Source organism: Pogona vitticeps, chromosome 3 (assembly GCF_051106095.1).
Source record: "Pogona vitticeps strain Pit_001003342236 chromosome 3, PviZW2.1, whole genome shotgun sequence".
Taxonomy (NCBI): Eukaryota; Metazoa; Chordata; class Lepidosauria; order Squamata; family Agamidae; genus Pogona; species Pogona vitticeps.
In genome coordinates this window covers 236,765,152-236,792,680 of record NC_135785.1, presented here as the reverse complement: position 1 = coordinate 236,792,680, position 27,529 = coordinate 236,765,152, and the positions used below count along the sequence as shown (strand labels likewise).

Here is a 27,529-nt window from a genome sequence, read left to right as displayed (position 1 = left end):
GGGCAAAGACTGGTCGTACGGTTCAAATATTTCTCTTAAAGCAGAGGGGCAAGTGGGGCCAACATTAGGAATGGAAGAAAAGCAGGGTCAACTCCATTCAACTTCAAAATGCTAAAAAAAGGAAGTTTTTATGTAAGTGTTCAATGGGAAATGGATCATGCACCAGGCCATGTGCATTGACAATTGTAGGTGACTGGAATGTAAAAGCAGGAAGCAAAGCATGATCAAACATATTTGTAGAATTTAGTCTAGGACCTCAAAAAGAACCAGAAGAGTGATTTGCTGAATTCTCTGGAGCCAGTAATTTTCAGGCAAACCAACATATTTATACAAGTGAACATCTCAAGACAATAACAGAAATTAAGCAGACTATATAACTGAAAGCATAAGACAGAGAAACTATTCTCTCTACAAGAACAAAATCCGGAATGGACTATGAATGGTTAATACCAAAATTAGTGTAAAGTTGAAAAAATATGAAAACAATCATGAAGAAAAACATAAAAATAATCATGCAATTCACATATGTGCTTTGAAAAGTACAAATTAGAACTATTCAATTTAATTAATTGTGATTCAGGAAACCTGTGGATTGAAGCCAAGGATATTTCCAAGGAACAACTCAAGAAGATGATTCCTTTACTCAAAAGAAAGGAAAAGCCTTAATGGATTAAAAAAAAAAGGTCAGAATTATAAATGCAGCTCATCAGTTACTATCAAAAATGCAAATCAGTGGATTCTCACTAGAAACCAAAATGAATAGAGACTGTCTTACTTCTGGCACATCGTAAGACAACACAGAATTCCCTGGAAAAGACAATTATATTAGGAAAAGTTGAAGGCAGGAGGGAAAGAGGTGACCTAATATATATGGATTGACTCAATAAAAGAAGCCATGCCTTTCATTTGCAAAAACTGAGCATAGCTGTAAATCACAGGAGTTTGTGGAGGTCATAGGGCTGGAATGAGTCAGTAGTAACTTGATGTATATAACACAGAGAAAGAGCAGGAAATGAGGAATAAATATGCAGCTCTCTAGGAGTGGTCAGATTCCAATTTCCATTAGTCCAAGCCAGTGTAATCCAAACCCAAGGATGATGGGAGTTGTAGTCCAACAACATCTGTCAGGCCACAGGCTCTCCCTATCCCTGACAATGTACCACAAGACATCTGCCCTGCCTCAGTATGTAGGTAAAATGTAGCCAAGAGCAAAACGGCAAATTACTTCAAGATGATTTTATAGGACACTGCACTGGTGTGGAAATTAATCTCACAGTTCAGGAAAAAAAATCCTGCAGGCTTCCTTCTCAATGTTTTTCTCCTCCTTTTCACCCCATCCTGTTAGCTCCAGGTCTTACGAAATGTTCATCAGTTTATTTCATGTATTTCAGAACTAATCAGTTTTGAAATATTTTTTCTAATGAAGTTCTCTTCACTTCTCTCAGTTGGTGTATTGTGGTTTGTTTTTATAAGGTTCCCTCCCCTCTTTTTTAATGATTTAATGAATATTAAGAATGAATATATTATCCTTATATGCCTCCCAGAAAGTTTCGCACTTTGTGAAAGCTAATAAATTATGGATCCGGAATAATTAAGATTTCCTTTTAGAAAAGATATTGCCATTATAGCACAATGTGTGGAGACTTTCAGGAAGAATAATATGTGCTTTATCCAGAGGTCTAACACATATAATGTTCACCTAAATGGATAGTACAGGATAGTAACTCCTTTTGTAACATGACACACTAATATAAAAGAAGAGCTTCTCATTCAGGGCAAATTTTAATTCGTTTAATGGAGTACCATAGACAGCCACATTTCAAATCAAAGAATGAGGCTGCAGAGATGGGAAGAGGCATTTATCCTCAAAATGCACTGCAGTAATTCTGTGTAATGACAAAATGGAGCTCAGCAAATGTAGGAAGTGCAAGTACCCTTTTCTGTTCACATCCTGGTCTCCCCCAATTAAATATGAAAACTTCTAGACACATGGAAAATATAATAAAGATTATTTGAAAGGGGCATGGGAGTGTCCTTCATGCTCAGGCAAGATGGTGGGGGGGGGGGGAAGCTCTACCATTCAAAGTCTTGCAGTGTTATTGCTTGTACAAGTATTCCTGTGAAGATTTTCAGTCATCCAGGTGAGGTTATCTGGAAGTTGAGTGATGGCAACTGGATTTCTTTCTTATTAGGTTGAAATGTTTCACTACTCATCCAAGTAGTTTTTTCAGTCTGAGGAAAGTTGGTAGGCAATCCCTGATATATTCTCCACATTGGTTTCACTTCCCCCTGATCCAAATAGGCTCATGAGATGGACAATGTACAAGTCATATATACTAAACTAATTAACTGAAATTTATCATACATGATTCACTTGATAGAGCCTATGACTGTGTCAAATTTCATACTAATCCCACAAAAACGGGCAAAGATAAAGAAGTTACAAAATGATGGAAATTGCCATATTTACTCTTTTTACTCCATTGTTTGCTCAGGTATATCATATATTTGCATCTTTTTTGTGAAAACTACTTATGTACTTTAGTTACAGTTCTTAGGAAGTGTTCTGTAGGCATCCTTCAGTCTTGAGAGACTATGGTAACATACTCTGAACATAGGTCTTGGAACAGCGTCTAGTGTGGCCGAGAAGGCCAATTCAAGAGTGACAATCCCTTCCACACTGAAGACAATTACAATCTTTTCCCTGTCCAGCTACCTGATTTTGCTGGTTTCAGGACAGCCTCTTTGCCTCTGCCTGCTAAACAAGTGTCTTTTCAAATTGGAAGAGGCCATGCTGCACAAGCTCCCTCCAGGCTGAACGCTCAGATGTCAAAGTTTCCCATTTGTTGAGGTCCATTCCTAAGGCCTTCGGATCACGCTTGCAGATATCATTGTATCGCAGCTGTGGTCTCCCTCTGGGGCGCTATCCCTGCACTAATTCTCCATACAGGAGATCTTTTCGAATCCGACCATCAGCCATTCTCACGACATGTCCAAGCCAACGTGGACATTGCTGTTTCAGTAATGTATACATGCTAACAATTCCAGTTCGTTCCAGGACTCTGTTTGGAACTTTGTCCTGCCAGATGATACCAAAAATGCATCGGAGAAAATGCATATGGAACGTGTTCAGCTTCCTCTCCTGCCATGCACAAATGGTTGAGGACTCACTGCAGTATAGGGGTGTACACAAGACACAGACTCTATAGACCTGGATCTTGGTATATACTGTCAGCTTCTTATTAAGCCATAATCTCTTTATGAGTCTAGAGAACATGATAGCTGTATAGTTCTTGTATAGAGATGGTAATAGAGGGAGGTGAGTCCACGCCCTGGCCCATAACTTGTGTTTTCTTCAGGCTGATTGTTAATTCAAAATCTTTGCAGGCCTTACTAAAATGACTCTGTGTTCTAATTCCTGTCCTCTGAAGAGGCCACAGAGACTGGTGGAACTTTAGGAAGGAAACCTCCAGAACACAGCCAAACAGCCCAAAAAAACTGGTAACAACCATCGGATCCCCTCCATGAAAGCCCTTGAGAATACTGACCAGTGGTTCAACAATCATTACTTTAATAATTATTTCAACAATTATTTCTTGCCACATTAAAAACAGAGTATCACTGCATAGGCACAGTTGTAGTATGAAGTCAGATGCTCCCAGTATAGTGGTTTTTCTGGGATTCAACAATACATAAATATACCAGTTCAATACCACTTTAACTGCCACAGTTCCATCCCCTGGAACCTGTATCGAATTCTCAGCTGAATATAGCACACTCCTCTAAACTAATGTACTAGACTTAAGGGTTTTGACAGAGAATTCCAAGAGCTTCACTAAACTATATTTCCCAGGATTCAACAGAGTCATGGCAAATGAAGTAGCATCAGACTGCAATAACTGTGTTGTGCACATACACTTCTTATTGCAGAGAAAATCTAGTAACCTATATGTAATGCTGACCACATCTCTTTAGCTAGAGAATATTACCCGAAGACACATCATAACACAGATCAAGACCCTGCTACAGAGAGAAGTCAAATAGACTTCATTTCTTTGTCCTTGCATCCCACTGTAGCCCCAACTTGGAGCCATGCTTCAAATCCATGTTGCCAAAAAAGGCATCCATTAGGAATATAAATGGCATATACTGTATGAGCAAAAGATTAAAGCAACCCTTCACTAACCTTAGGATCCCAAACCATATCAGCTTGAGCATGACTGCCTCTGGGTCAAAAAACAAACAAACCTCATAGCTATATTTTCAAAATAGTGTGCAATTTGGCCCCCTGCAAATATGAATACAGAACACATTAGTGAGGAAAGCAAGAAACCGTGTTTCTCACATCACTTTTATGAAAGCAAAAATGCACTACAAAGATCCAAATCTCTAGTCATATCTTGTGTATAGTGGCTAGAAACAACATAGTGATTGGAGCCCTCCTGTTGATTCTGAAGGCAGTAGTTTTACAAGAGGTAGCCATGTTAGTCTATGTTAGCATATCAAATTTTTAAAAAGGGAAAAAAAAGGAAGACAAAAAACGTTGTGGCACCTTATAAACCAACTACAGTGGGGTCTCGACTTACGAACGGCTCGACATACGAACGTTTCGACTTATGAACCGCTCTCATAGGAATATATGGACTCGACTTGCGAACTTAGATTCGAGTTACAAACTCTTTTTTTCCTTTTTTTTAAAGCTAAGTCATCTTAGGTTAAAAGAAAAAAAGAAAAAATATCCCCCTCTAGTGGCAGAAGGCGGAATAGCAGCTTCCCATTAGTTTCTATGGACGAAAAGAGCAGATACGGATTAAATGGTTTTCAATGCATTCCTATGGGAAATGAAGATTCGACTTATGAACTTTTCGACCTGAGAACTGCCTTCCAATACGGATTAAGTTCGTAAGTCGAGACCCCACTGTATATTTTAATTTAAGCTTTCATAGACAAGTCCTCTGACACTTCCTCAAATTCCCGAAGACAGAAATACCTTGAAAGCCCAAATCCCTGATGTTCCTTTGTGTGTGGTCAGAAAATAAAGTGTATTTTGGTCCCCTGCAAAGGATCATGTCTCATATTAGGGCTACATGTTACCCAAAATGTGTGCAAAGCTGGTAGTGAAAATCGGACTCTATTCAGTCACTTTCCTTACAGTTCTACATATAGGAATGAGCTCCCCAAATGCATCACCTCCCTTCTCAATGCCCTCAACGTGTGGACGGTATCTGCAGGAGATGGGGGGGTATTCTAGCATGAGAGTCATATTGCTGCTAATGATCTGGATGCGATGTTTACAGCCATGTTTCCCAGCACAATGGACTGATGATGGGTGGCAGTAATGAAAAATGTCAAAACACATTTTGAAAGTAAACTTCCAGTTTTATGGATTTTTACAAGGCTTGGAAAAGCCAGGCATCCTGGCAGTGTAGGGATGGGTGAGGGGCATACTGATTTTGAGGATGAATTGCTTAATTATTTACACATCACTGCATTTGTAGGTCAGTGCCACTTCTCCTCTCCACAGGCAGTCACGGGGGCATATACAGACTCTCAAATTACATAAATGAGCTTACATGATTTCCTTGGGATACAGCGCTGGGAGGATGCAATCTGAAGCAATGTGGTGTGCTAGAAAAGCACCATCCGTTCATTCCTTCTTTTCATGAGCAGCACCATATTTCCTTAGCCCACTTTATTCCCACCAAGCACATATCCCAAAGCAGCTGCAAATGTGTCGCAGCATGTTTGCTGATAATGAATGAATGTGTTGAATGAATATTCACCATGGCAGTGACAGAATATTTTTCTTGTTCATTATGCTGCAGTTCCAAATCCATAATAAAAACTTCAAACTGCAGTCTTAACTGCACTGTAACAGAAAAATCTCCCCTGTGCAGAGGTATCTTAAGAACAGCAGTGAGTGCCAAAAGAGGTTTCCTTCACTCTTTCATCTCAGAATCTGGTTTTTTAAAAGTCCTTTTGTTGAAGAATGGCAAACCTGAGATCAGAGATTGTACATCTTGGAAAACTGAAGAGATCCCTCAACAGATTTTCAATACTGCCATTTCTACTATCACTCTTGCATCCTTTTATTGTTTTGAGCATACATTGTTTCTCCAGTGTAAACTGCACTGTGACTTTCCTGCCAAATGATGGCATGGCCCTGGGGGATGAACAAGTGCATGGACCCTTGACGTTGTGGATGACACAACAATAGCCATTGTCTGCAACAGGGGTCTCAAACATGCGGCCCGGGGGCCATTTGTAGCCCGCCGGATGATAGTTTGTGGCCCCCGCCTTGCCTGCCCCCCCGAAGCACCCATGCGCCCTCTGCTGTCAAGAGTTAAAAAAAAAATTATCGCCTCACTCGCCGGTTATCCCCCAAGACAGTGCCTGTTGCACCCTCCATCCGGATCTGCAGTCTGCCAGCTGGCAGACAGGCGGGCTGGCTGGCAGGCTGCAGTTCTGGATGGAGGGTGCAAGAGGCGCTGTCTTGGGGGAGAGCTGGTGAGCGTGCTGCCAGCCCTTTTCCTTTGCCGCCAAGCAGAGCTCACTCCCAGCCCGTCCTCGAAGAGCGCCTCCGAGCCGCCAACAAGAGCTGCCACTGCCACTGTCTCTTCCAGGGAAGTGGCTCTCTGGCTTTTTCTCTCTCAGCACCTCCAGCACCAGCCCGGCCAGCGGCCGCCTCAGCGCTACTCACCTCGCAAAGTTGCTCCTTTGTCATGGCGGGGGTAGCTGCTGCTCTTCAATGCCTTTTTTTTGAGGGGGGCCCTCAGAGGAAGGTTGCTGGACCTCCGTGTGTGTGTGTGTGTGTGTGTGTGTGTGTGTGTGTGTGTGTGTGTGTGTGTGTTTGCATGTTTGCGTGTGTGCGCGTGCACCTGTGGGGACCCCACCCCATTGTGTTTAATTTCATGGGTACCGATGGGGGCTTTTTTCTTTTGGCAAGGCCAATTCTATGAGGGTTTTTTTTTTAAAAAAAAATGTCATGCCCTTCTCCCCCTCCCAGCTAGGTAGTTGCCGGCGCTCCCTCCCTTCTCCGTTTCTTCATCCTGCTGTTGCTGCTGGTGGTAGTGAAGAAAGAGCCAGAGGGGGTCATGGCTGGCGCCCTTCTTCCTCCTCCTCCTCCTCAGAGCCCCAGCCGGGCTAAGGAAACTCCTGGGTGGCTTCCTCGGGCTCTTGCTCTGCTTGGCGGAAAATCTGATGCGGCCCAGCCTCAGCCAGACCCTGCCTCCAGTGGCCCGCGGGTAAAATGAGTTTGAGATGCCTGGTCTATAACCTTAGATAACATGGTTATTCTCCCTCCTTTCACAGCTTCCATCCAATGAAGTGCTTGACTCACAAGTCAAGCAAGCCCCAATACAAAAGGAGAAATCTTTAGGTATAGGAAATCTCCCTCAGCTGGGGACATCCCCTCCTGCAGGTGCAACTCATTCAACAGATTTCTGCCTCTGGGTTTCAGTTGTTTGCCTTCCAAAATGGGCACATAGCTTTCCATGCACTTTATTTCTCTGCAACATTCTGCAACCCTCAAAAATATATTTCTGTTTGCTCCGACTTTTGTGAGGTACAAAAATTTTTTTTACTTTTGTTGACACTGTCTAATTCAACAAAATTCTATACCATCTCTACAATAGCCAGGATTTTGATTTTTATCCAGTAAGGGTCTTTGCGATGTTCTTTTAAAATACAAAACTTCAGAAAACCTCACTGATGCAGTGAAGAAAAGTTATTCAGTCTTATGTCATTTGTGCAAAATCTCTTAACGGCCACCCTCAGTGGCTCCCAGCAGCCAAATGCCTCCATTGGAGTCTCTGTTCTGAGAGTGCTTTGGAACCAGGGCAAAAATCAACCCTAGAAGGGTGACTCACATAAAGACCCATTCAGGAACCTCTTTAGAGGATGCTAAGCCAGTTTTTGTTCAATGTGTTTCTAGTTTGTTCCATTTCATATAGAGTGTCAGCTTCTGGCATCTGCAATTATTACACAACTCTTGTGACTCTACCCACATCTTTAAATAAAGCACAATTTGAAAGATTTCCACAATGCCCACAAGAATTTCTCCAGTGTGAGAATGCCTTCTGTTGATGCACAGGGAAGAATAACTCGCTTGGCTGTGTCTGCTTTCCAGAGCTCAGCCAAAAAAGCTGCTTAACACATTAGCTAGTGTTCTATAAATCACAACAGATGGGAACTGTGAGCAATTTCCCTACACTTTGCCCTACCATCAGTACATAATAGTCAAGGTTACAGAAACCTGACAGTGAAACATGACATTACAGAAACTTTCCTGCATTATATTTTACAAAGAGCCAGATTTTCCTGGCTCAGTATCAGTTGCCAGTCAGAGGGTGTGCTAAAAAATATTGGCACAAGGAAACGAGGCTCAAGGCAACATTGCCAGGCAAAGTAAGATGATTTGAGAGATACAAATCCCTTTCTTTAAATAATCATGTTCCGTATTTTCCTTTAATAGCAATGTTTGTACTTTCACAGTTCTGTTAACAGTTTATGTTACAGAACTCTTCATGGAACTACAGCCTAGAGTATTTTTAAAAATGAATTGGCGAGCACAAGTTTAAGAATTTAAGTATAGCCCTGCTGGATGATGTCCAGCATCTCTTTTTCCTTTCTATTGACAGACGGCTGGCTCCTGAGTCCTGACTTTGCCTCTGGGAAGGTCGGAAACAAGATATGAATGCGACAGCTCTCTTCCACTGTTGCTCCCCAATGAGTGGTATTCAATAGTATGACACTGGCTCTGTAGATGGAAAACTCTACAAGGGCATGATTTTAATCAACGCTTGGAAAAGTTACCTTTTTTGGACCATGGCGCTTGGAATCAGCTAGCTAGCATGCCCAATGGTTTGTTGTCTGGGAGATTCTGGAAAGTATTGTCTGAAAAGGCAACTCTTCTGAAATCTAACAGACATCAACCTGCTTTTCTTTTTACAAATTTCTTCCTCTCATCTTATAACCATCTTCAAGCACAATACTACTACAAGTAATAGTGGCAGTAGTAGCAGCAGGAGTCCATAACGGAGCTTCTTTAATTTTCTGAGTACTGCAAAATCTTCATTGCACTTTCCAGGATGACATACCCTTGGATTATTATTCACATTTTCAGCTGAACTGAAATTTGAGTTACATTCACTTGCAAAAGAGATTTACTGTTTGATACAGCAAAAGTGAGAATTTAGCATATGCACCCCTCCACCCGGACAAATATGGTCTCCCCCCCCCCAATCAAAACAATTCAGTCACTGCAATAGTATTTTACTTGGGAAAACTGTGATCCTTTCCTGGTGATCACGGAGACCTAAATCCAACTGCTAGTTCTGAGCAGAGCAGACTTACTGCATCAACTGCTGAATAGCAAGTCAACACTCATGTAAATCATGTAAAATTTGGTGAGTCCACTACTCCATAAGTTCCATTGAATCAAATGGACCTACTCTAATAGTTTCTTAGCCGCCTAGAGTGGTCTGGTAGTCCAGATAGGTGGGGTATAAATAAATAAATAAATAAACAAACAAACAAACAAACAAACGAACGAACGAACGAACAAACAAACAAACAAACAAACAAACAAACAAACAAACAAATAAATAAATAAATTCTTACTTTAATGTATTAAATCACAATTAGAACATGCCATTTGAATCAATGGGAATTACAGATGAGTAGAATCCCCGATTCAATAGGCTTACTTTAGTGCAACTTATAAGACTAAGTAGAAGGATTTCAGCCATTGGGTTATACAGGTTGACCTTTTGATCCTAGTATTGTTCACACTCAAGAAATCTCAGGGAATAAGAATGTAATAATATCAAGGCATAGCAAGGTGATACAAATTGCCATGAAATTCTTATCCAGTGCAGAGCAGATTCTAACCCCATATCCAGATAACATGAAATATTCTTGACCACTCTCTGGTATTCCTTCCTCCCATTACCAATTTAACTAATCAACTGAACTCTCTTTGCCCATCATTATTATAGGCATAAAGATAATTATTTCTCTTATCCCCTAATTCATTAGCAGTTCAACAACTGCTCCATAAATTATTCTTCTGTTTGTTTCTCTAATGGACTAGTTCTAATGTTGCTCTTTAATATACCTGCATTAGATGTGTAAAAGAAGGAAAGAAAAGAGAACCCCAAACATCTATTAAAAATAACTATTTTATACTGATGCCGATAGCCATATAATATCCCATCACCATATGGTTTTCTTACCACTTTCGTCTAGCAGGAAGTCATCTTGATAACGAAACTTTTCAGGGCCACAAGCAATAAAGATGTCATCCTCACCAAAAAAATCCTGAAGGCACATCACCTGCAATACAAATATAAAGCTGACATCAAAAACTGGTTGATCAAAACTTCCATTCAAGATTCTGCTACAGGAAAATGCTAAATAATCATTTTATATGTGTGAGGTTTTTTTCCCAAAATCTGATTTTTTTAATGGGCAACAGCATAAGATGCAACCAAGTTCTTCTGTCTGTCTGGACCGGTCATCACTGCGCTAGCAAAAGAATAGCTAACGACACCATTGACAGATGACAGATCATCTTTCCCCCTTATCACAACAATACACTGATAACAAAAAAACACCCTGATCACCATAATCACCCATTCTCCTGAAAATGACAAAAACCTGATCCCACAGCTACAAATACTCAACTATCTCACACACTACATCAGAACACAGAGTTCTAACTCCTGTCCTCTGAAGATGCCGGCCACAGAGACTGGCAAAACGTTAGGAAGAAAAACCTCCAGAACATGGCCAAACAGCCCCCAAAACCTACAACAACCATTGGATCCCTGCTGTGAAAGCCTTTGATAATACATTGGTTTCTCTTCTTTCCTTCCTTCTTTCCTTTTTTCTGAGAACTCCAAGCCTACTGATGCTTTCTTCTTAGAAAATATTTATCCTGTGGATTCAATGGTTCTACTGTGAGTTCTTATACCCACTGATACATATACAAAGGCAGAGCACTGGGTTGTTAAAGGGAACTGGTTGGAATGTATGCATCTACAAGTCTCATGGATAGCTCAGCAAGCAGGGCATCTGGCTGTGGAGCCAGAGGTTGGGAGTTTAATTCCTCAATATGCCTCCCAAGAACACAGCCAGCCTACATAGCTGGCTGAATACCTGAATATTCACTACTTAGAAATCCCTGGAAAGGGTTGTCTTAAGTCAGAACTCACTTGACAGCATGCAGTTATTATCAAGCACTTGCTACACACCAGTTCAATCTGTCCCTTCCGCTTGTATCAAAAGCCAGAGGTGACTCCAGCATATGCACATCACCAGCAGAAAGCAGGATCTCCACAGAAAATGACAGAGACTGTTTACCCTATATTCACCCATGTGTTATGGAGGTGTTCTGAAATAAATACAAGGAATATTTTACTCCTCACACTCGTAACTAGCTCTCTTTATACAGATCTTTTCTTTCCCTACCCCGTTGTGTCCTTCTAACATAAAAATCAATAGGTAAGGTCATTTGTTTAAAAAGAAATATTAGCTGGATAATTTGAAAGCCTATATTTCCGGCTACTTTTCTGCAAAGAGAAAGTCAATTTGGACAAGTTAGCCTTATTGAAACACAACTTCCAGAATCTTCCAGCCAGTTCAAGTAACATTCTCAACCCATGCTTTTTGTGTATCATCTGTCAGCTTGTCAGTTCTTCTGCAAAAGGGAGACTCCCTTCAATTTCTGGAAAGGCTGGTAGATGAGCTGAAGCTGCTGCTTATATACAAGAATGTTTAAAGAGCAAAACAAAAAGCTAAGCCCAAAATATTGTGATACATTTAAGACTAACAATTCTATCTCAGTGTGATTTTTTTGTGGATTACATTCCACATCTTCAAACTGTACTCCACAAAAAATAACACTAAAATAAATGCATTCATCTTAAAGATACTTGTATTTCCCATTTCTTCTGAAACAAATTAAATTGGCTGTCTCTCTGAAAACTGCCCTTTGTTTAGAAACCAAAAGTGTTCACTTGCAAGCCGAAGAAAACTTGTGAATGAGACTGTTCAAACAAACTACTTTAATATTTTTAGCCCTGAAGAAAGTTTTAGCCTGAACATTTCAGGAATGTTTGTACTTGTTATGAACAAGTTGAATATAAAAACAAGAGCTAGGTAATAGCTTTATTTGGATTACCAAAACATTACAAAAATGAAATTATTTCCAATTATGCTACTTCATCATACAATTTCCCTTATGAAAACAGAAATCTGTAGAGCATTTATACTTCCAAAATGTAAAATCACAGAATCATAGAATAACTGATTTGGAAGGGTCCTACAAGTTCATGTAGTCCAACCCCCTGCTGGAATCCAAATCAAAGCAGATCTGACGGTTGCCCAGTTTTCTCTTGAATACCTCCAGCATATCTATGTCAGCAGTATTCCAGTATCTATTCAGCATATATATTTTTATACTGATTTGATATGTCATACAATTTACCTTCCTTTGACTGATCAACCAGAACAACCAGAAAGAAAAGACGGGTTAATCTTAGTTGACTGTAATAGTTAAAGTGGACCTAGTGTACTTTGTCGTAGTAGTAATAGTTTTGTTATAAGTGTTCTGTATTTCAATCTGAATGAAATCTGATCTTAGTAAATACAGTTCTCCTCTATTCAGTGTCATGCACTAACAATACAAAATGTCAGAATGCAATGCCACAGCATTTAACAACATGGTACCTCACAGCCGAAACAGGAAGAAACTGAAGAACTAGTACAGTCCAGAATATTAGTGACAGCCTCAGCATCTATCAGACATATTTCCACTGACACAGAGAGGGAAGAGTATGCAAACAAATCTAAACAATCATATTGAATGAAACCAATATGACTCACCGATGTCATTTCAGTATGTGGCATGCAACAGCAATAACGTCAAAGCCTTAATCGTATCCCTTTAAAATATAAATCCACACTGTTAACTTTAAGAGTAGTGGGCAATGGGCAATGGGGCAGCAAAGCAAGCTACGGCTGTTACATTAAAATTTTTGAAACATACTAAAGAGGGGAAATGAAAGATGCCACAAAAATGTCAGAAGAACTACGTAATGGGTTGTTTAATCTTGCTGGGAATGTGCAATACCTACAATATATTACTACCGTTGAGTGTAGAGCACATCACTGAAGTGGAACTAATAAAAAAAATCAGACTTATTTCCCTATAAAGTTTCTTCCGTGCCTTCCTCTTCTTTAGAACAGAAGTCATCAACCCCTGGTCCACAGCCCAGTGCCGGTCCATGGCCTAAGCCAGACCGGGCCGTGGAGACAGACCTCTCACCCCGCTCCACATGCACTCCCCTCCCCACAGCTGCTTTGCGCACACGCACACGTGTCAACGTCGGTGTGAACACTCCTCTACCCCTTCACGCATGCTCCTGAGTGCTCATGCGAAGGGGCAGGAGCACACGCGCAAGGGCATACAGGGACTCTCGCACATGCGTGAAGTGGGGGGAGTGCTCACACCGGTGCTGGCATGTGTACTCCCCCACCATTTCACACATGTATTAAATAGTATTTTTATGCAGATGAAAACTGGAGTGTGCAGATCAAATAGGGTTATGTAAATGCAATAGCTAGTTGGATAGCTCTGCAGTTTAGTGGCTGCAGAACCAGAGGTTGAGAATTCAATTCCTCACTGTGCCCTCTGGGAGAAGAACCAGCATGTGTAGTCATAGGCAAGTTGATTTGATGGCACACAGTTATAAAGCTGGCTAGAATGCTCAGTGAATCAGGTCTCTGGCTGTACAGGAGAGGCTGGGAGTTTTTTTCCCCACTGTGCTTCCCAGAAGAGCCAGCTTGTGTGGCCTCAGGCAAAATGAACAGCCCCTAGAAGAAGGGACTCGTAAACCGCTTCTGAGTAGTCTCTACCTAGAAAACCTTGAAAAGAGTCACCATAAGTCACAATTGACTTGATGGCATATAATGATGATGATGATGGTGGTCTAAATGCAACAAATCTATACAATGATTTCCATCAAAATCCTACAAGGTAGGTGTGTGTGTGTGTGTGTGTGTGTGTGTGTGTGTGTGTGTGTGTGTGTGTGTGTGTGTGTGTACACACTAGCTGTAGAATTTTGCATGTAATGTTAAGTTATTTAAAATTAAGTAAATTTTAAATTAAAAAATGATGTTCAAGTGCTTGTGAGATTTAACAGCAGGAAAAGTAGCCATGGCAAAATGCTTCCAATGCAATGCAAACTATTTCATAAAATGTGGATAAGACTTTGCATTTCCTTCTCCCATACTGATACACTCAGACACAAGCAAAACAAGACAAGCACTCATTTTGAGACAGGATATTGCCTCCTCAACCCAGCTCAAAAGAGTATAGAAAACAGTCTTTGATTATGGTAATTGTTGATATTAAAACAGCAAAACATTACCAAATATGATACTGGAGATACAGACTCATCGCTAAAACTTCAGTATGCAGAGAATAGCAAAGGAATCAGTGCACTCATTGAAAAAAGTTCATTCTGTGTACTGACAAAGTAGAATGTACTTAGTGTCGTCTCTCTGTTAAAATCATGAGTGTTATAAAACAAGTGGTACTCAAACTGGGGTAAAATGCCATCTCACTTAATCTTATCTTAGAACTGCAGAGCTGGAAGAGACCCTATGGATCATCACCTTCATGTAGATCTAGAATAAAATATTTAATGAACACTCACATATTTTCTTATCTTTGAAAAAAATAATTTCAAAACATTGAGACAGTCCATTGAAAAAATGGGCAACCACTGTGAGGTTTTTTCACTCATGTGTCAGAGCAAAAAGGTCACCTTTTTTTCAATAGCATTTGCAAAAATGTGTTGTTTTCCACAAAAATGTATTTTGCATTTAAAACTTTCTATTTATTTGTAATAAAATGCAAGGTTTTCTTCACAAAATACATGAGGGGTTTTCCCAGAAACACTTCTATGAATTTTGCAGAAAAGTGCAAAAGTGTTTTTTTAAAAAGTAGAAACCTCTTGTAATTTTGCCAGCAAAGAGAAAAGGTTTAAATGTTTCAATGAAAATGTCGATCCTAACCTAAAAGCATCCCTGTTATTCACAAAGGAGGTTAAAATATTCTAGAATTATACACAGAGCCGTAATTTATTGGTACAGTGGACCCTTGACTTACAGACGGCTTGACTTACAGACTTTTTGAGTTACAGACTTCTCTGGCCGCAAAATTTAGGTTTGACTTACAGCCTGAGAATTGACTTACAGACCAGAAAAAAACCAAAATGGAACAAAAACGGCCTGTTACCGGTTTTCAATGCACTGTAGGTCAATGGAGACTTGACCTACAGACTTTTTGACTTGAGAACCGCCTTCCAATACGGATTAAGTTCTCAAGTCAAGACCCCACTGTATTTTCAAAAGTGACTGACTTCGTCCAGAGTTGTTTGTCAAACTAAGAGATTCAGGCTAGCATTTGGCCAAACTGCTCCCATTCGTTCAAACAACTGAATCCCCAAGCCTAGTTGATTCTTTGCCTCAAGGAAGAACCTCCCTACCAACCCGGCTGTATACCCCATTTCCACAAACACCTTTGGTTGGACATTGTCCCTAATTATATGGATTTTTGCATCTAATATCTGGTCACCTTTGTAAATGGATCTGAATGTATTTATAATAATTATTTATCACAGTACCAATATGGTATAAAGAACAAATGTATTATTTTCTGTTGAGAATGTACTAGTCCAAGTTTATTAGTAAGTAGCTTGCTCCAGTAAAAAAAAAAATGAATAGACTGTACACTGTACTGAATCTGGTCTAATTTAAAAGGAAAATGTTATGGACTTTCACAAAAACTCAGGATCCTAGACCATACCTTAAAAGATTGAGGCCAGAAACTCTTGAACAGTGGATTGCCCCTGTTACCCTGACACAATTTGCTGGGCAAAGAAGCTGATTTAGCTGTGAGCAACGTTCATTTCATTGGCTGAAATCTTGTTGCTTAGTGTACTAAGTCACGACAAAGTAGGCCTATTGAATCAGTGGAACATATGGAAGAGTTGATTCACCAGTTCCCTAATGATTCAGTGGGCCTACTCTAGTTATAATTTACTAGCTCAGTAGCAGGATTTCAGCCAGTGTGCAGATCGTTCTGGAGGAAGACTAAAATTTTTTTACATATCCAGAACTTTTTGTCTGCCATGACTGAGTGATTCATTGTGACTCAAGAGAGATTGCAAAGTGATATCTTCAAAACGTCAATATATGTTATTTCTGAAAGATTGAAACACATTTTAAAAATAATTGTGCATATAACAGAGATCGCAACAAAATAAAAGTACATACCCATCAATGTATTAACACTTGGAAATTAGTATTAAGATATTAACTATGTGGTGCAGTGATTAAACTGCAGTACTGCAGCGAAGACTCTGTTCATGACCGGAGTTCAATCTAGGGCTCAGGTAGATGATTCAAGGCTGACTCAACCTTCCCTCCTTCTGAGGTTGGTGAATTGAGTACCCAACTTTCTGGGGGTGGGAATGGGAGGGGGCAAGGTGCAGCCTGCATAATTAATTGTAAACCACCCGGAGAGAGCTTTAAGTACTAAGAGGTGGTATATATGTAGCACAGTTTGCTTTGCTTTTACTTTGAATAATTCAAGGAGAACAAATGACATTCTATTGTCATTTGGCTCAAAACCTTTCATTCACACTCACTTCATTAAACTGTCATTACACATCCTGCAACACTGAATATTACAATGTTTATAAAAAATAAAATAAGTGTGCCATAGATAAATATGCACTTCCTCTTTTGGTTTCCGGTCCAATTGATGAGACAGGGATTTAGTCAAAGGCATTAGAAGTTATCTGCTATTTACACATTTTAAAAAAAATTAACTGCAGAGAATCCATTCTTTGCAGTTAGAAGGAAATCTCCATGGTGATATTTGCATCATCAGGCTGTGAAAGGTTTTTCAACAAAGCAAAGGCTTTTCATTTTCAAAAAGAGGAAAACATGACTGAGATTGTCTTTACAAGACTGCCCTCTGTAAATGAGCAGGAGACTTTGCTCAGTTCAGGCTGACAGACACCACACAGAAATTATGTCTCAACCAGATTCGTGTCATCTTCAGGTCAAAAATCACAGAAAACACACAGAGCTGCACAGCATATACACAACCTATCTAGTGAGAAGCTTATGGCTGGCATAAGCCAGAAAGCCCCAAATAAAAGTGCAGACAGGGTTCATTACAGCAGCTAACAAATGGTGGGTCACTTTGTACCAAACACAGAAGAGCAACATCAGAAAATTGAACAGATTCCATATTTCCTTGTGTTCCATACTGTACTAGCTGTATGAATAGTGGGCCAGTTTTACCTGAAAAACAAACAAAGACCACATTTCAGGTGCATCACTTATTGCATTTGTGCGATGTGTACTCGCTTAAATCACTACAGCCCATTTAAAACATTGTTTTGTGATTGCTTTTGCAATTGCAAAAACCTAATCGTCAAGCGATTTCCTCGTTAAGTGAGGCAATCGTTAAGCGAGGCACCACTGTAATTAAAATGGTCTAATTGCCACTTCTTACTAACATTTTGAGGTAGTAAAGCAATTTGCTAGTTCAGAGTAAAACTCATGTGAAAACCAATCACTTTGGAAATGAAAAAAGGGCTCTCTTGTATTTGGCCTTCAAACCCCTACAAAATCCTTATCTCAGCCTACAGTTTGTTATGAAGAAAAAAACATTTAAAAGTTTAATTATTAAACCACAAATAGTATCCATTTGCTATTTTTGAAAATAAATTCTGGGGCAAAAATCCCTGAATTTTCAGAAAATATCAGATTTTAGAAAGAACCTCCAAAATTAATAATAACTTGGTCTGCTTTAATAGTCTTAATTGATAAACTGCATTAAAGAATTTTTAAAAAGATTTAATTGGCACTTGTGTTCCACTTGCCTGTCTTCTTCGTTTTAAAGTATTTAAATTTTATTAGATGCAATATTACTAATTCTAAACTGCCCTGAGATTTGTTGGTACAGGGCAGCTTAAAAATATTTTACCAGATGAATAAACTGCTGTTATATTTTTGAAGCATGATGGAGACTAAGATGAATTATTTGCCCATGAACATATTGAGTTGATGAACTGAGCTGATGTCTCGTGTAAAATTTCAGTTGCTGATTTGCTGAGGTACAGGTCACATACATAACCAGATCTCTGGCAACTATAGTATATACTGCAAATATATTAATCTGCACATTTTCTACCTCCGCAGATCACAATTTTTTCACACTGTCATTCTGATGATAGCTGCTTTAGCCAAGTTTTCACCTGGTGGTCAGTTTTCTGGTGCTGAGTATCTATATTTAGTTTAGGGTTGCCCTGTCAGCTACATCCAATCCTATGTGATTTCAAAGACAGAACCTGGGACCACACATCTGATGTCATCCACACAGGGCAGGCAAAGGCTGGGAAGGAAGAGAGCATCACACATTTCTAAACACCTTTGCATTGAACCAATGGGCACTGGTTTCAGCTAGAAGTGGGTGGCGACAGGCTTTAATGACACTTCACACACAAAAATCAGACTTTCCCCCTTCTTCAGCATTTCCTATTGTGAAATCTTCCTGTTTCCTAGTCTGAGAAGCAGACCCTTTCCCTGAGACTTCAGCCGGCTGACTAACCTGATTTAACTCAGCTATTCCTTAGATGGAAGACACATCATCTGCCACCACAGTCATGTGTGGAACTTTACCAGCTTCATACAAATTGCCACCATTTGCACTCCACTGGCCTGGCCTTAGAGGGCCTTCTATCACCTACATGCCATAATGGCAAACATATTCATTTAAATGTTTTGGTATGAATCCAGAAAATCGTTATCATGTACCTAAAAAAAAAGCTTATGTGGTTTTGAAAAATGGCATGAGAAATCACATGCTGGCACCAAATTATTTGAAGAACTGTCTAGTTATTCCAAACATGTTCCTTCAACTGAGGTATGAAATAATTATCTTGGGAATATCATACTGGCAGAGATAATTCCCTCAGAAATGGAATTCAAATGTTTTTCCACTGTGATGATCTTACAGCCTGGGTCTGTTTTTGGAAGGAAGCCCAAAGCTAATTAACCGGGGGTTTGTTGGCCTTAGTATATTCCTAGAGCAGAATCCGCCATGTTTACTGCCCTTCTTCCCCGACCTATAAAGAAGCGGCGTATTTTAGAAGATGCCGTTGCTTCACATATCCCCATTCATTTTACTGAAGCTTCCCCAAACCATAATAAAATAGATTAAGGGTTCTGCAAAAGTAGCGCTCTGTGGATTGCACCACAGGTATTTTCTTTCTAGTCTCACAAATATTGCTTAACCTCTCCCCATGCCCCATCATTAAAGGACTGGCATCCTAAAACTGTTCAATTAAGCAACTAAATGCTTCCTCCTGATCATGAGACATTTGGTCACAGCCATTACAAAGTTCCTCTACATTATGAGGAAACTGAAACCAGGCTAAATGCTATAAAGTATGTTCATTTTGTTGCAATGTAATACCCAAGCAACCTGGCTATTCATCAGCATATGGTTGTATGGCTGAGATTTCACACACCTAAACAATAAAAGGGAAAAAAGAACAAAATACCACCCTGCTAGGAGATGGTATTTCAACACAATCTGTTCTTAAGAATGGCTTACTTACAACAGTACAACATCATAGGCTTGTGCACCTCTCATGCTTCTGGATGGATGACAAAAATACTCTTTTCCATTCTGAGTAGTTCTCCTTTGCTATATTTACACTTGCCTGTGCTTTAAAGTGCAGGGTAAGACTGCCATTTGGTGGTCAGATATGCAAAATGATGAGACACAATCTAATGGGGGGTTTGTTCTTTCTATGTCCATGAATAAAGTCACTAATACTAGTAATCTAATTGTGCAGAGCAAATCAAACACACTAATTCTACAAATAAGCTGCCTTAGTTTTTCATATGGCAAAAGGAGCATTAATTGCAATATTTGCTTGAAACAGTATAGATTAAAAATGGTAAAAGTGAAGCATGCTGCTTATGTACCACTTCATCGTATAGAAAGCACTCTCTGGGCAGTTTACAATTCAGTTATGGAGGATACACATTGCGGCTGCCCCCCAATTTACCGACCTAAGAAGAATGGAAGGCTGAGTGAACCTCGAGCCAGCTCTTTGGAATGGAACCTGGGTCACGAGCAGAGTTTTGGCTGCAGTACTGCAGTTTAACCACTGCAACTTGATGAAAGAGATTACATTCACACTCATATTAGAACTATTCATGCGTAAGGTAAGGCGGATCGAAGCACAGCAAAATCTAGATCATCCCACTACAGTACTTTTTATTTTATGTGTTCAGTAGTATTCATAGACACTTCTATTTCAAAACAAATGTTAAGACTCATAGATGCAAAAATTCTTGCACAACAACAGCAAAAGGTTAAGTGTTTAGCCACAGAACGTCTGAAATGTTGTTGCTCCTTTTTTGAAAAAAATGCCTTTTTGAAAAATCATTTTCAAAATATTGTATTAAGCTAGATATTTTGGATGGAAAATCTGCCTTCCCCAAGAACCTCACTTCTCTGTAGACACCTATCTCTTCAATCTTTTTCTTCAGAAGCTTTGATTAAGATGTCAAGCCAAACTCAGCCATTCAGTATAAGTCCGGTGATGGGCAGGTGAGAGGGATCATTCAAAAGAGCTTCAAGATGAAAGAAGAGGCAGAAGAGACCTAGGACACATGTGAAGTGAACTACGTATCCAATTTATTAAGATAAACACCCCATACCGTAGTTCTCTCCCCAATCCCCACCACTTTAGCTTGACTTCTATACTGGGCATAGAAATGTGGCTCCTTCCCCACCCAACAGGAAACATAGTGGGCTGTGGGATGATGGGATGAAATTCAGGAAGGATGCTTGTGAGCTAGATGTGTTCCTTCCAATGTCTGAAGCAAGTGCTTTTGGTGTGTCTCATTGGAAAAGCCAAAAAGGACTATCCTGTTGACCTGGAAGGATGGCGATTGCTACCAGGATTCCATTGAGTCAGTCCATTTGTGTTGTATGCACTTTCTGAAGGACATGTATATGTATGGTGCAGCAAGTGAGGATGTTTCTGCTTCTGCTTTGTATCAACCACATTTTAGTGTGTTATGTTATGATACATGCTCTCAAATCCAAACCAACTTATAGGGACCCTAATAGGACTTTCAAAGTAAGTGACACATTTAAGATATGTTTTTACCAATTCTGACTGCTCAGTGAATTTCCATGGCTAAGTGGGGATTTAATCTCAGGTTTCCTGAATCCAGAACCATCATTCTATTTCTGATGCCGCACTGGGTAACTGGGTAGTGTGTTACCTGAACCCCAAATTGGTTAATTTTAACAACATTACAGAGAGTGTTCCAGAAAGTGGACACTCAATCCCAGTCAGAAAACCTGTCTTTGTGATGTTGCCTGACAGCACTTTGTTGATGGCAGAAAAATCAATAAGGCCCCCACTGAAAATCATGCTTGGGCTAGAGTTCTGGGACAGCAATCAAATATAAAATTATTAAGCATTGAAGAAATCCTAGCAGTTAATAGGGAAGCCAAGAAAACAGATATAATATGTATATTCCTTAGTGTTCCACCAAGCACTCTAAATACTGGTAAAAGAATCACTGTGGCAAAGCCATCCACATCCAGGAACGGGCATAGTTGGTACACTGGCAGAACAAGGTAGTGGGGTCTCTGGTCTTTTGGGGATCAAATATACCTCCAGAATTCCAGGAACACCACCCAATATTTAGGAGAGTGCCATTCCATCCAGAATGGGTCAAACGACTGGTTTGTGGGCCTGGGACCTATCCACTCACATAAGTTATATCTTAGAATTCAATTTCAGTTGATTTCTATTAACCAGATCATTTCACCCATCCGCAGCCTCTCCTGTTTCAGATGTTAAGGAGGAATACAGCTTGCTGACAGCTTCCTTTCTGAACAGGAAGTCTGGCAGAACTAGGCCAAGCAAGGCCACAACATCTTCCAACTCAGCCTTTCTCCCAGGTGAACCACAGATAGAACTCCCCAAAATTGGGAATTATGGAAGTTTTAGTCAAAAAGTTCCAAATGACACATTCCTGGCATTCTTTTCCAGGTACCTCAGTTCTGTTATAATGATGGATAAACACTATTGCCTTCTCAAAGAAGAAAATTGATTATGAACCCAGCATAAAAAAGATCTACATGTCACCAGAGCAGTCAGTTCAGTTTTATTTTGCATCAGTTATATTTGTTTTAACAATGGGGAAAAAACCTCTGATGATTACTTTAACATACTTGCAAAATATCTCAGCTGTGTTCATCAGGTTTTGTTATTTGAAAACTGCAATAGAAACCCATTATGATTTCACAGTTTTCTCTATAACAGTCTCTTTCCGTGTTGCCTTTTTCATGTCACACTTCTGGAAGCTTAAAATGTTACTTAAAATGGGAAAATCTAGTCTGCATGGTAAAAAAAACACATCATTTCCTACTGTACTTAATATTTTTTCATTAGGTAAGTTACCAAGCTGTGTTTTCAAAAGATGAGAGCATTCTGTCTGCGATTGTCGAAGCGGGACCCATGTCAGTCTGTGCAAGCGTTACAGATAAAAAAAAGAATAAAAAAGACAAAAACCTGGTGCCACATTAAAGACTGTTACAGTATATTTTAATGTGAGCTTTCGTGGAAAAATCCAATTCCTCAGACATGAGAGAGAGAGATAGCATGGCAAATATTTATACATTTCCTCAATATGTGGTTGGATGGTAAAAAAGTCAAAGGGTATTTAACAGTGGATTGATCGCCTGTTTGATATATAGATCTAGTCAACTGAAGCTTGTACTGTAAAGAGTGCAAGAACCTCTGGCATAGAATAACAGTAGTAAAAATAACCTGAATGTTAATTATATTAAGGAGACTGGCTTTTTGCAGACCAATGTGAGCTCAAAGGTTGATGAAAAAGTTTAGAAGTGCTGCCACTGGCAAAGAAAGGAAGGCGTATCTTACCTGATACATGCATAGTGAAGTCAAGAATTTTGTTTACTAATATTTTGTTTTCTAAAAATCTGTCATCACACAATGCCATTAAGACATCTGTTTCATTAGAGTGAAGTGCAGCTTCTAAAATGTTTCAATAAAAGCATTTCTGTCATGTTGCAATCTACTGTTTGCACACAGGGTGGTGCTTCATACTAACAAAACGCAACAGCTCTTGGTGAACTACATACAAGCAGGCCAACAGTTAATCTCTCAAGTCGAATGCTTTACTAACAGGCACCATAATTTATTATAATATTTTCATACAACTCTTTTGCATCTTTAAGAATAATAAACTAAAATCCAAATAATGTTAACCTATCTATAAAATACAAATGCAGAAAATGATGTTTAAAGTTCAGGGTGAAATACCAGCAAAGTCCATAAACCAAGATTACTTGGTTAATTTTTTTTTGCCCCTATAGTTACTGTACATACACTGCAATGCTGATAATCAATTAAAATAGATACCTAGTGGCCAAAATCCTGTTACTTAGCACAGTAAATCACATCAGAGTAGGTTCAGTGACTCAAGGAGGATTTAGTGAGTCAAATGGGCCTATTCCACTGTTGTTTAGTATGCTAACAGAAGAGTTGACTCATCAAATCCCCATCAGTTCAGTGGGCCTATTCTAGTCCAGTTTACTATGCTAAGCTACAGGTTTAGGACCACTGCTTTAATTTATATGGTTTATTTATAGACTGCAAAGTGCATTTAGTTTGCATAGCATAAATATCATAGGAGTTCATAATTTCTATTATGAGAGGACTATTTTTACAGTTTTACTATTCTTTAAAAGGATTGTACTTGTATGCTAGCCACATTTAATTCATTCCTTTCATGTCCCATCGCAACCAGGTAGTCCAAAGGGCGGGGAATAGTATCAAAAGCCCATGAGAGGTGCAGGAGAGCGAAAAGTGGCTCATCCACCATGCCCAGTTCTCAGGATAGATCATCCACTAAGGAATGAAAGCAGTACCTGTCCCATTACCAGGAACAAAGAGACAGTCCTGCAGTGAACAAACTCTATTTGGCACTGAATCTTAACAATTTGGCTGGCTTAAATCCAAAGTTTTCCAGAAGTTGTTTTTTTTTTTTAAATACAAGAGAGAGAGAAAAGTTGCCGAACATTCAATCTCAAGACTATAACAGATTTTTCTAGGAGAAGTGTATGCCTCTCACATTAACCCTAGTATTATTCTCAGTACAAAAAGACACATTTTTTATTTACTTTTGCAGAGTAAAACTATGGTTAAAACTGAGCTGAGGCAGTTCAGTGGGATGAAGTGCCTGGCTGTGGGCCACAGGGGCCAGAAGGTTGAATCCTTCTTGTGCTTCTAAGGAGAGGACCAGCTTCTAAGGAGAGGACCAATGGGGTTATCTGCTCTGTCTCCTGAGTGGATTTGGGGAAGCTACACAATCCCAGAGCACCACCAGGAGGAGGGGTTGACAAACCACTTGCGAGTACTTTATTGTATATCTAGAAAATCCTTGGACAGTCACCATAAATCTAAATAGAGTTAATGGCATAATTTATTCTGACTGAAATCACTGGACAATCCCTTATTTCAGTTCTATGACTATGGTAAGTTAGTAGCGTACTAGCCTGAATCCTGTTGCTTACAGTAGTTAATTGCACAAGAGTGTGTGTGTTCACTCGTTTAGTCGTGTCCGACTCCTTGTGACCCCATGGACCAGAGCACGCCAGGCCCTCCTATCTTTCACCGCCTCCCGGAGTTGTGTCAAATTCATGTTGGTTGCTTCGATGACACTGTCCAACCATCTCATCCTCGGTCATCCCCTTCTCCTCTTGCCTTCACACTGTCCCAACATCAAAGTCTTTTCCAAGGAGTCTTCTCTTCTCATGAGATGGCCAAAGTATTGGAGCCTCAGCTTCAGGATCTGCCCTTCCAATGACCACTTGGGGTTGATTTCCTTTAGAATTTATAGGTTTGTTCTCTTTGCAGTCCAGGGAACTCTCAAGAGTCTCCTCCAGCACCACAATTCAAAGGCATCAATTCTTCGGCGGTCAGCTTTCTTTATGGTCCAGCTCTCACTTCCATACAACGCTACAGGAAAAACCATAGCTTTGACTATTCGGACTTTTGTTGGCAAGGTGATGTCTCTGCTTTTTAAGATGCTGTCAAGGTTTGTCATTGCTTTCCTCCCAAGAAGCAGGCGTCTTTTAATTTCGGGGCTGCTGTCTCCATCTGCAGTGATCATGGAGCCCAAGAAAGTAAAATCTGTCACTGCCTCCATATCTTCCCCTTCTATTTCCCAGGAGGTCATGGGACCAGTGGCCATGATCTTAGTTTTTTTGATGTTGAGTTTCAGACCGTTTTTTGCACTCTCGTCTTTCACCCTCATTACAAGGTTCTTTAGTTCCTCCTCACTTTCCGCCATCAGAGTGGTATCATCTGCATATCGGAGGTTGTTGATATTTCTTCCTGCAATCTTAATTCCAGTTTGGGATTCCTCCAGTCCAGCCTTCCGCATGATGTATTCTGCATATAAGTTAAATAAGCCGGGTGACAATATACAGCCTTGTCGTACTCCTTTCCCAATTTTGAACCAATCCGTTGTTCCATATCCAGTTCTAACTGTTGCTTCCTGTCCCACATATAGGTTTCTCAGGAGATGGATAAGGTGGTCAGGCACGCCCATTTCTTTTAGGACTTGCCATAGTTTGCTGTGGTCCACACAGTCAAAGGCTTTTGCATAGTCAATGAAGCAGAAGTAGATGTTTTTCTGGAACTCTCTGGCTTTCTCCATAATCCAGCGCATGTTGGCAATTTGGTCTCGAGTTCCTCTGCCCCTTCGGAATCCAGCTTGTACTTCTGGGAGTTCTCGGTCCACATACTGCTGAAGCCTACCTTGTATGATTTTGAGCATAACCTTGCTGGCGTGTGAGATGAGTGCAATTGTCCGGTAGTTGGAGCATTCTTTGGCACTGCCCTTCTTTGGTATTGGGATGTAGACTGATCTTTTCCAGTCCTCTGGCCACTGTTGAGTTTTCCAAACTTGTTGGCATATTGAATGTAGCACCTTAACAGCATCATCCTTTAGGATTTTAAATAGTTTGACTGGAATGCCATCACCTCCACTGGCCTTGTTGTTACCCAGGCTTTCTAAGGCCCACTTGACCTCACTCTCCAGGATGTCTGGCTCTAGGTCAGCAACTATACTGTCTGGGTTGTCCGGGATATCCAAAACTTTCTGATATAATTCCTCTGTGTATTCTTGCCACCTCTTCTTGATGTCTTCTGCTTCTGTGAGGTCCCTTCCATTTTTGTCTTTTATCATGTCCATCTTTGCACAAAATTTTCCTCTAATATCTCCAATTTTCCTGAACAGATCTCTGGTTTTTCCTTTTCTGTTATTTTCCTCTATTTCTTTGCATTGTTCATTTAAGAAGGCCCTCTTGTCTCTCCTTGCTATTCTTTGGAAGTCTGAATTCAAGTTTCTGTAACTTTCCCTATCTCCCCTCCATTTTGTTTCCCTTCTCTTTTCTGCTATTTGTAAGGCCTTGTTGGACAGCCACTTTGCTTTCTTGCATTTCCTTTTCTTTGGGATGGTTTTTGTTGCTGCCTCCTGTACAATGTTACGAGCCTCTATCCAAAGTTCTTCAGGCACTCTGTCCACCAAATCTAGTTCCTTAAATCTGTTCTTCACTTCTACTGTGTATTCGTAAGGGATTTGGTTTAGATTATACCTGAGTGGCCCAGTGGTTTTTCCTACTCTCTTCAGTTTAAGCTTGAATTTTGCTATGAGAAGCTGATGATCAGAGCCACAATCAGCTCCAGGTCTTGTTTTTGCTGACTGTATAGAGCTTCTCCATCTTTGGCTGCAGAGAATATAGTCAATCTGATTTCGATGTTGCCCATCTGGTGATTTCCATGTGTAGAGTCGCCTCTTGTGTTGTTGGAAAAGGGTGTTTGTGATGACCAGCTTGTTCTCTTGACAAAACTCTATTAGCCTTTGCCCTGCTTCGTTTTGAACTCCAAGGCCAAACTTCCCTGTTGTTCCTTTTATCTCTTGACTCCCTACCTTAGCATTCCAGTCCCCCAGAATGAGAAGAACATCCTTCTTCGGTGTCAGTTCTAGAAGAGTAGGTCAGCTGAATTAATGAGGATTTGTTGATGTCATCTTCTCCATAAATTCTCAGTACAGTGGACCCTTGACTTACAGATGGCTCGACTTACAGTCTTTTCGAGTTACAGACTTCTCTGGCTGCAAAATTTAGGTTTGACTTGCAGCCTGAGAATCGACCTACAGACCAGAAAAAACCCAAAATGGAACAAAAATGGAACAAAAACGGCCAGTTATGGGATTAATCGGTTTTCAATGCATTGTAAGTCAATGGAGACTCGACCTACAGACTTTTCGACCTGCAGCCACTGTTCCAATACGGATTAATTCCGTAAGTAGA

The 27,529-nt window shown here is 40.0% G+C and overlaps 1 protein-coding gene across 4 annotated transcripts in view; it reads right to left on the bottom strand.

Moving 5' to 3' along the window:
- The window catches only part of DCLK1 (doublecortin like kinase 1), a 259,411-nt gene that overhangs the window by 118,972 nt on the left and 112,910 nt on the right, over nt 1–27,529 (bottom strand). For all 4 annotated transcript variants that reach the window (XM_020783820.3, XM_020783819.3, XM_078389982.1 and 1 more), the window contains exon 4: nt 10,236–10,335. In XM_020783820.3, coding sequence (XP_020639479.2) covers nt 10,236–10,335 — 100 coding nt within the window. The remainder of the gene's footprint in view (nt 1–10,235; nt 10,336–27,529) is intronic.